We start from the raw sequence: 10086 nt of genomic DNA, 5'->3' as shown, positions 1-10086 counted from the left end.
GCAGAATAAATTGGAAATAATCAACAGAGGGAAAGCACCAGAATTAAGAGGGATCTTGTCTCCCCCTTTAGAATGTGAGCTCTCGGAGAGCAGGGACTGTTTTTGCCATTCTTTGTATCCCCAATACTAAGCACAGTGTCTGGGACACAGTAAGCACTTAATAAATGCTTATTGACTGACTGCTTAATAGGCACTTGGAATAGTGGGTGAAGGGGTTACCATTCCTGTATGTATGTGAGGCTTCCCTGGGAGGCAGGGTCTCACCTACTCTTTAACTCATAGCTGGGGATGGGGAGACAATCCCAGCTGACCGAGGGTAGTGAAGGTTGGTTCTTCTTATAGCTGGGCACAGGCTCCAAACACAGGCTCCGTACAGGAAACCAAACACAAGGGAGGCGTGGTCACCGAGGGGAGGGTATTTATAAGAAATGAAAGTGGAAGTACTGATTTGGGGAGAGCGAGGGGATCCTGCGGACTGTTTCCGTAGAGTGTTGAGACCGAGGGATTAATCCTATATACTTCACCCTCACCTCCATCCCTCCCACCCCGAATCTTCACCTCCAGGTGGCACCCTGAACCTTTGTGTTGCCCCTAAGCAGGACAAGAGAAGAAGCTCATGGATGAGAAATGTAATAAGGTAAGTGGTGGGTCCGGTGATGGTCTTCAAATTGGGGGAGTGAAAATGGATCATGCTGTGGCTGGGATCAGAAATCAGGCTGATTTTTTTCCACCACCACCCCTTTGGCTTCCTTGCAAAAAAGAGGAGAAACAGACTGAGCCCTTGGAGTTGGACCTCACCTATAAAGAAAACCAATTCTCACATTGTCTCAAATAACACTGTTCTTAGGGTCTGAAGGTGTCTGCCTCACCCTCGCCCTCTGAAGAGAAAAGTTACTCTGGGCTCCCCTTCTTCCCCAAAAAAGTCTAACGACAACGAGAAACATCAATCCTAATTTTTAATTCAGTATAATCTGTCTGCATTTTGATCTATTCCCCAGTCTCAAATATTTTCTTAAAGCTAGTTGGGTTTCTTTTCCTAATTAACAATCATTTCTTTTCTCTCCCTCTCCCTCCCCATTCCCCATCATCTCAAGTTAAAGAAAAACAAAACCCTTATAATAAATTTGCATACTCAGGCAAAACAAATTCCCATCTCGTACACATCCAAAGATGTATGTTCCATTCTGTATATTGAATCCATCCCTCTCTCTGTCAGGGGACGGGTAACAATTTTCATCATCAGACCTCTAAAATGGTTGGTCATTGCACTGATCAGCCTTAAATCGTTTAACGTTATTTGTCTTTATGATATGATCATTATTATTACTATAGAATTTTTTCTCCTGGTTCTGCTCACCTAGTTCTGCATCAGTTCATAGCATAAGTGTTCCCAGGTTTCTCTGAAAGCATCCCTGTATCGCCTCCATACAATAGTTACCATAATTTGTTCAGCCATTCCCCTTTAGTTTCCTATTTTTTGCCACTTCAAAAAAAAAAAGCTGCTATAAGTATTTTATACATATGTGTCTTTTCTTTTTTTCTCTCATCTCCTTTAGCCATAGGCCTGCTAGTGGTATTTCTAGGTCAAAAGGCATGAACAGGGCAGCTAGGTGGCGCAGTGGATAAAGCACCGGCCCTGGATTCAGGAGTTCCTGAGTTCAAATCTGGCCTCAGACACTTGACACTTACTGGCTATGTGACCCTGGGCAAGTCACTTAACCCCCATTTCCCCGCAAAAAAAAAAAAAAAAAAAGGCATGAACAAAGTTTACAGAATTTTTTGTGCATTGTTCCAAATCGATTACCAAAATAGTTGGACCCAATCAACCAGCACCATTTCCACTTACTACTTAGGTAACAGGCAAGTCATTAAAGATCTTTGGTCCTCATTCTCTTCATCTATAAAATGAAGATGATTAGATCATAGGTTCATAGATTGAATGCTGAAAGAGACTATCTGGGGCAGCTAGGTGGGTCAGTGGATAGAGCACCAGCCCTGGAGTCAGGAGGACCTGAGTTCAAATCCGACCTCAGACACTTGACACTTACTAACTGTGTGACCCTGGGCAAGTCACTTAGCCCCAATTGCCTCACCAAAGAAAGAAAGAGACCATCTAGTCCTACCCTTGTCATTTTGCAGATGAGGAAACAATCTCAGAGAGGTTAAGTGACATACCCAGGGTCACAGGCAGGATTTGAACCCACGTCTTCAAAAGCCCAAATCCAGTAATCTATCAACTATGCCATACTGCCTCTAACGTCCATTCCACCTCCGACTCTGATGTTCTATGTGTAAATTTTGCCACGATAGAAACCACGGGATTATAAAGTCCTTGAGGGATCATGTTTCATATATCTCCTAAATCCTATGAAGCTCCTTGCTTGGGGCTCAGTGGATAGTTGGTACTCAATAACTGCTTGTTGATTGATTGACAAGGACCAACTGATGCCAGAGACTACTTTGGGAGCAGAGACACACAAACTTCAGGCGGGGATTCTATGGAGACGGAAGCTTCAGGTGAGTCCCAGTGATCAGCAGGGGTCTTCCTTCTCTCCAGGAAGGAGAGGGAACAGATGGGGTTTCAGGTGGGACCTTCCAGGATGGGGAACCTTTTCCTTGAGTAGGCAGATTCTTTGGAAAGGCAAGTGGTTAATTCATCACCATCATCATCTCTCCCTCCAACCCTTCCTGAGCAGGAGCTCTGCTCCCTGAAAGAAGAACAGAAGAGGCTGAAACGGAGAAAGGAGGAACTACAGCAAATCCAGACAGAACAACGTGTCCCCGAAAAGGAGGAGGTAAAGGGGGGAACAGACAGCAGGGGACAGGGAGGCAGGGGGGGAAGGGGACTTTTTTTCCTCTTTTCTCCTCTCCCTCATATCCAGTCAGTTCTATGTCTGATAATCTTTCTCATCCCCATCATTTCTATTATCACTATTGCCCACAAAGGTTGGGTTCTTACAACATCTTTCTTGGACCATAGTGTGGTTATCCTTTCCACATAGGAGGAGTTAGGGGTGTGGGGGCCCCCACAGTCTAAAAAATTCGCATAGGGGCAGCTAGGTGGTGCAGTGGATAAAGCACCGGCCCTGGATTCAGGAAGACCTGAGTTCAAATGCAGCCTCAGACACTTGACACTTACTAGCTGTGTGACCCTGAGCAAGTCACTTAACCCCAATTGCCTCACCAAAAAAAAAAAAAAAAAAGAAAGAAAGAAAAAAGAAGTGATCCTTCCTATCCCAGTCTTTCTTTGATTTCTCCTGTATACCTTTTTCTAAATTTTGTGATAACAATGTGTATTTGTATACCTTTTTTATGCTGTATTAGAATCTAAGATCTTCGAAGGCAAGAACCCTGTGGTAGCTTGGGGTTAGGGTTTTTTTTTTTTCTTTTCGGGGCATTGGGGGGTTAAGTGACTTGCCCAGGGTCACGCAGCTAATAAGTGTTAAGTGTCTGAGGCCAGATTTGAACTCAGGTACTCCTGACTCCAGAGCCAGTGTTCTATCCACTGCGCCATCTAGCTGCCCCCCTTGGGGTTAGTTTTAATCTTTATATTTCCCATGATGCCTTACAGTAGTTAAGCATTTACTACCTGGAATTTAATCAGTGAATTGTTCACATAATTTACCTGGCTGAGGGAGCCATGTGAGAATTAGGGGGGCAGCTAGGTGGTGCAGTGGATAGAGTACTGGCCCTGGGTTCAGAAGGATCTGAGTTCAAATCCATCCTCAGACACTTGACACTTACTAGCTGTGTGACCCTGGGCAAGTCACCTAACTCCAACTGCCTCACCAAAAAAAAAGAAAGAGAGAATTAGGAGCAATGACTGGAAATTGACAAGAGAGAAATTTAGACTCAATGTAAGAAGGAGAATCTTCCTTAAAATTGGGGTTATCTAAAAGTGAAATGAATTGCTTCCTAGAAGGGAGTTCCCCCTACTCAGGCAAAGGCTTGATGACCACTTGTCAAGTATGTTGTAGAAGGGATTCTTGGTCAAGCATAGGTTGGACTAGATGGCCCCTGAGGGCCTTTTTGATCCTGAAGTTCTGTGACTTGGTGGAAGCTCTTCTATCCTGGTGCATTAGACTGGAAATCAGAAGCCCTATAGTCAAGTCATCAATTCTGAGCTTCACTTACTAGCTTTGTGACTGTCCATGTTTCTTCCTCCCTCCCTCCCTACTCCCAGAGAACCATCCCATATGACAAAGAATATTTTTTTTTTGGTGAGGCAATGAGGGTTAAGTGACTTGCCCAGGGTCACACAGCTAGTAAGTGTCTGAGGTCACATTTGAACTCAGATCCTCCTGAATCCAGGGCTGGTGCTTTATCCACTGGGCCACCTAGCTGCTCCCAAAGAATAGTTTTTAAAGAATAAAGAGGGGGGGGGGCAGCTAGGTGGTGCAGTGGATAAAGCACCAGCCTTGGATTCAGGAATGCCTGAGTTCAAATCTGGCCTCAGACACTTGACACTTACTAGCTGTGTGACCCTGGGCAAGTCACTTAACCCCCATTGCCCTGCAAAAAAAACCCAAAAAACCCAAAAAACAAAGAATAAAGAGGAAAGGAGAAAAAAATAATCAAAACCAATTAATGACATTGAAAAAATCTGAAAGTACAGACAATATTCCACACACATGGACTGCCCACCTCTGCAAAGGAGTGCAGTGGGATTATCTTCTCTTATCTCTTCTTTGGGGGCTTTGTTTTCCTGCTTACTTTCACTTCTTGTGGTGGTGATTCTTTTCCTTGTTGTACTCATTGTATATATTGTTTTCTTTGCTCAGCTTACCTCCATCTGTATCATTTCATCTAAGTTTTCCCATGCTTCTCTGTATTCACCATATCTGTCTTTTAAAGTAAGGTGATAATCGATTGCACTCATGCATCGGAACTCGTTTAACCATTTCCTATTTAATGAGTATCTACTTTCTTTCTTGTTTTTTTTGCTACCACAAAAAGTGCTGTTATAAATATTTTGGTGTATAGGAGGACTTCCTTCTTATCAGTGACTTCCTTGCCTAGAATAAGAATCTCTTAGTGAATGGATATGGACATTTTAGCCAGTTTCTTTGCATAATTCCAAATTGATTTCCAGAATGGTTGTACTCATTCAGAACTCCACCAACAATCTATTAGCTTGCCTGGGTGACTGTCTCCATCTTTGCTAATTTGCTGGGTGGGAGGTGAGACCTCAAGATTCCTTTGATTTATATTTCTTTTACAAGTAGGGATTTCATGTGGTTTTGGAATTGTTGAACTATGGCTTAAATCCTAGCTTTGCCATCTACTAGCCGTGTGACCCGGGACAGATCACTTTACCTTTGTGGGCCTCAGTTTCCTCATCTGTAAAAGGAAGGGTCTAACATTCCTTCCAACTCAAAATCTAAAGTTTGGCTAGTAAATTTCCATTTTCCCTGATGTTAGGGATGGGAGGGTAATTATTACTCTTTGGGGGTCAGGTCCTGGGTCCAGAGGGTCTTTTTTCCAGTTGGGAATAAGGAGGTAGTAGCAGATGGCAAGATGCCCAACTAAGCCCTGATGTCTTGGTGCTGGTTGACCTTCTTTATTTGCTTCCAAGCTGATGAATGGGTTTAGGTGGATCTGGTCCTAAAGCAGATCCTAGAGAATTCTGGGCTTGGTTACTTAAGCCTCAAACCCACTGGCAGTAGTAGCCAACACTGTTGACTCTTTTTTTTTTTTTTTAGTGAGGCAATTGGAATTAAGTGACTTGCCCAGGGTCACACAGCTAGTAAGTGTCAAGTGTCTGAGGCCAGATTTAAACTCAGGTACTCCTGACTCCAGGGCCGGTGCTCTATCCACTGTGCCACCTAGCTGCCCCTGAACACTGTTGACTCTTGCTGGTTGCCTACTCTCACTTTTGATATGTCTATGCCTACTCTTCCCTATTTGGTCCAAGTCTTCCTTGTTCTTTTGGAGGTAGGAGGAAAGAAAGAAGAACCTGAGCAAACAAAAGGGAAATTACATGCATGGGGAATCATTTCCCCTATCTCAGCCCAGCCTGGCTGCCTGAGCTCATGGAGAATCCCTTTCCCAAGGATTTCACAGATCATTTCCCCTGGTCTGTCCTAAGTTCTAGAGCATACATGCTATCTATCCTTCCCCAAGGGTGAGGCCCTGCAAGGGTCCCCACTTTCAGAGAAAAGCGGGGTCTGTCTGTCACCTCAGCATCTCACTGGGGTCCTAGAAGAATGAAGAGCCCTGGCCAGGGGACATGGAAGGTATGCCCTACTGCTGCAGTGACACAGGAAAGGGAGGAAGGCATGCACAGAGATTAAGGAGGGAATGACCTGCTGCCTGCCTGCCTGCCTGGGGAGGATCAGCTGTGGGTCACAATCTGCCCTTGGGACAGGAAGAAGGAAGGAGAACAGTGGGGACAGGCAAGTATGTACAAGCTTGCTGAACAGCTGTGCAGTTGTCTTTGGGGCTTTACTCTTTTCTTTGTACATCTCCATGGATCATCTTGCACTCCTGGGGTACCCCACTTTGGAGGCAACTGATGCAGAATAGGAATAATAGGAGAAAGCCATTTCCTAGTAAATAAGTGGCCAGAGGATATGAACAAACAGTCCTCGGGAAACAAAAGGTTGGAAACTATTAGCAGCCATACAAAGGAATGCTCCAAATCATTAAAAGAGAAATACAAATAAATCATAACAACCTTGGAGTTTCACCTCATGCCCTTAGTAAATTGGCAAAGATGACAAAATATGGGAATAGTCAAAATTGGGGAGGTTGTGGGGAGATAGGCACATTCATGCATCGTTTGTGGAATTGTAAATTGTGTGTGTGTTTAATTGTTTTCAGTCATGTCCAACTTTCTGTGACCCCTTTTGAGGTTTTCTTGGCAAAGACACTGAAGTGGTTTGGCATTTTCTTCTCTGCCTCATTTTACAGATGAGGAAACTGAGGCAAACAGGGTTAAGCTACTTGCCCAGGGTCACACAGCTAGTAAGTGTCTGAGGCTAGATTTGAACTTAGGTCCTTCTGACTCTGGCACTCTGTCCACTTCATCATTGTTCAATTAGTTATGTGTGACTCTTTGTAACCCCATTTGGGGTTTTCTTGGCAAAGATAATGGAACAGTTTGCCACTTCCTTCTCCAGATGAGGAACCGAAGCAAAGAGGGTGAAGTGACTATGACTTATTTACCATTATTTAGATTATTTCATTTATTTAAAAAAATAAGAAAATAATTCTTTAAATATGAGTGTATTGCCCAGATTTCAACATGCACATGTTGCATGGTGCCTGGCACATAGTAAGAGCTTAATAAATGTTGATTGATTGGGTAGACACCCTATTATTAGCCCTTTTCATATCATGCATCCCTTCCCTCCTCCTTGGCAGTCTGTTGAAGCCCATGGGCCCCTTCCCAGATTAATATATTTTTTTATTTTTAGTGAGGCATTTGGGGTTAAGCAGCTTGCCCAGGGTCACACAGCTAGTAAGTGTTAAGTGTCTGAGGTCGGATTTGAACTCAGGTCTTCCTGACTCCAGGGCCGGTGCTCTATCCACTGCGCCACCTAGCTGCCCCTCAGAATAATATTTTTAGAGGTACAGAATAAAATACATAGGATTACAAAGGAAAACAATTCTTATTTAAATACAAAGATGTCATTTATTTTCCCATCCAAGTTCAGGTACCCCCTGAAATGTATTCCTAGATCCCTTGTGGATCTGTGGACTTCACAATAAGAACCCTTGCTAGAGAGCTAGTCCTACCTTAGGTCAATGTGTGGGGCCAAAAGAGCTGTAGGACAATGAGTTGGTCCCAGACTTGAATAGGAGGAGGAGGAAAGTGGCTTGGATTGTGTTAGGGTTAGGGGCAATGGGGGTTAAGTGACTTGCCCAGGGTCACAGAGCTAGTGTCAAGTGTCTGAGGCTGAATTTGAACTCAGGTCCTCCTGAATCCAAGGCCATTGTTTTATCTACTGCGCCATCTAGCTGTCCTCCCACCCCACCCCCACCCCCGCTGGATTGCTTTTAGGACATTGCAGAGCTTTGTGCCTAGGCCCTTCTTCTCAGTACTATCACCTTATTTGTGTTGCCCTATGACACCAAGACATGGCACACCACTGCAAAAGATGAGAATCACAACCGAGAGGCCCTTGGGAGCAGGTGCAACATAGAACCAATGAGGAGCTCTGAAGAAGAACAGAAGTCATCGAACGTTGTATACCAAGGGTAGAAGAAGAAATGGTGGTGTGGCCCAAGAGGGTAGATGTAATAGGTGGACAGCCACCCTGCCCTTCTAGAGCCCCCTCGGGGTCAGGAGAAAGCAGGAAAAGCCTCCAGGACACTGGGGTGGACCCACAGGGGTGAACTTGTGGGAAAACATGGACAAAAGTCACACTGGATGGGCAGGATTGTGATTTACATGTTTGGAAGGAGCTCTTTGAATTGGTGAGATCACAGATGCATTTGAGACACCAGAGGGATCACCGAGAAGGACTTCCGCTGCTTGGGATGTGGCTGTCTCTGGGCTGAAAGAGAATGGTGGTCATACCCTGACTCCCTTTTGCCCATCTCTCCTCCCCATCTTCAGGTCCCCTTCCCAGTGCCTCAGGTCGTACTAGTGTTCAAAGGAAAGACAAAGGTGGAAAAGGAAGTGCTTGAGACCCTGGTTTCTGATCTCCGTGTCCATTATCCACTGCCTGCAAGTTCAGCTTTGGTTAGCTTTGAGGATCCTGAAGGTAGAAGATAGAGGAACATGGGAGAGGGATTGGATCGGTTGGGGGATGGGGGGGGGCTAGGATGTGTGTGTGGGGGGAGGAGGCTAGCCTCTCATAGTGAAGTGCTGCCCCCGTCCATCCTTGTCTGTCCTCTAGTGCCAAAAGGTCTCCTAAAGAGCCGAGAACATAATATCATCTTGGAGGAATGCCGGCTTCCTGTCCGCATCCAGCCCTTGGAGTTGCCTATTCCCACTGCCATCAAGGTTCTAAGAGCTCGGGGTGGGCAGGCTCTAAGATGTCGGCAGGCCCAGTGATCCCATTCTCTGCCATCCCATTCCCAGGTGCTGACTTGGTTATGCAGCCAAAAGGTGCTGGTCACTGGGGTGCCCCCTGCCCTGAAGCTGAGTGAAGAGTATCTATTGGACAAGTTAGAACTTTTCTTCTGCAAACCCTCCAATGGAGGTGGTGAGGTGAAGACCAGGGAGCTGCTACCTGGGGCTGCTGTTCTGGGCTTTACTGATGACAAAGGTAAGCGAGGGAGAGGGAGGTCTGGGAATGGTGGGGGCTTCACTGTATAACTCAGGGATCTCAGGAGCTTCCCCTTCATTCCACCCCACCCCCACCCCCCGCCCCCATCCAGTGGCTCAGCGCCTGGCTGAGATCTGCCATTTCATGGTGCCCTTCGGTGGTCTGGACGTTCCTTTGAGAGTCTTTCCTTATGTTGACGGGAAGATCCAGGAGATAGAGGTGAGATGGGGGAAAGGGGGATGAACAGGAGACCGTGACACCATCGGAGGGTGGCCTATCTCCATCTGATCCTCTGTATGTCTGCCTTTCCCAGATAAGTCCTAGCTCAGTCCCCAACTCGGTGCTGGTGCTTAACATCCCAGACGTCCTTGATGGTCCAGACCTCCAGGATATCCTCGAAATCCATTTCCAAAAGCCAACTCGAGGTGGGGGTGAGGTGGAAGCCTTGATGTTGGTAGCCCCGGGGACCCAGGGCCTGGCCCTTTTCACCCCCATGTCAGGTTAGCCAGCCGCACAAGCTCCCCAGGCTGCTGCTTCCTGTACCTCACTATGCCAGATTTTCTGTCTGTATTTAAGGGAGAAGGCTTCGTTCCCTTCTCTCCAGCCTTTCCCCATTTAAAACATTAAGCCCCCTTTGGGCCATGGAACATATGACCTGACACTGCTACGTTTTCACAGTACTGTACTCAAATGTGATTGTGGGGGAGCAGGGGGAGGGAGAAAGTGAGCTTCCATCTTTCATCTCTCTTTGTATCCCCAGCATTTAGTATGGTGCCTGGCACATGGTTGGTGCTTAATAAATGCTTTTGATGGACTATATGAGTAGCAAAATAATTGCAGCTTCCTCCACAGTGTCACTTACCCTCAT

The 10086-nt window shown here is 45.8% G+C and overlaps 1 protein-coding gene across 1 annotated transcript; it reads left to right on the top strand.

Annotated features, from left to right (window-relative positions):
- Positions 1–452: 452 nt before the first annotated feature.
- On the top strand, positions 453–10067 carry IFI35 (interferon induced protein 35). Its single transcript, XM_044002888.1, has 8 exons — positions 453–637; positions 2437–2517; positions 2697–2795; positions 8564–8711; positions 8847–8953; positions 9032–9218; positions 9331–9437; positions 9532–10067. Exons 1-8 carry the CDS (start codon positions 617–619, stop codon positions 9721–9723), a joined length of 942 nt encoding a protein of 313 aa, XP_043858823.1. The 5' UTR covers positions 453–616; the 3' UTR covers positions 9724–10067.
- Positions 10068–10086: the final 19 nt, after the last annotated feature.

This window comes from Dromiciops gliroides, chromosome 4 (assembly GCF_019393635.1).
Source record: "Dromiciops gliroides isolate mDroGli1 chromosome 4, mDroGli1.pri, whole genome shotgun sequence".
NCBI lineage: Eukaryota > Metazoa > Chordata > Mammalia > Microbiotheria > Microbiotheriidae > Dromiciops > Dromiciops gliroides.
Note: the sequence above shows the minus strand (reverse complement) of the source record. Positions and strands in the feature narration are given on the sequence as shown.

What these genes read in the sequence shown, in the direction of transcription:
- IFI35 (XM_044002888.1), top strand. Translation starts at nt 617, where the DNA reads ATGGATGAGAAATGTAATAAG. An exon ending in GTGTCCCCGAAAAGGAGGAG is followed by an intron (nt 2,796 to 8,563) that starts GTAAAGGGGGGA and finishes CCCCATCTTCAG; the next exon opens with GTCCCCTTCCCAGTGCCTCA. An exon ending in CTATTCCCACTGCCATCAAG is followed by an intron (nt 8,954 to 9,031) that starts GTTCTAAGAGCT and finishes TCCCATTCCCAG; the next exon opens with GTGCTGACTTGGTTATGCAG.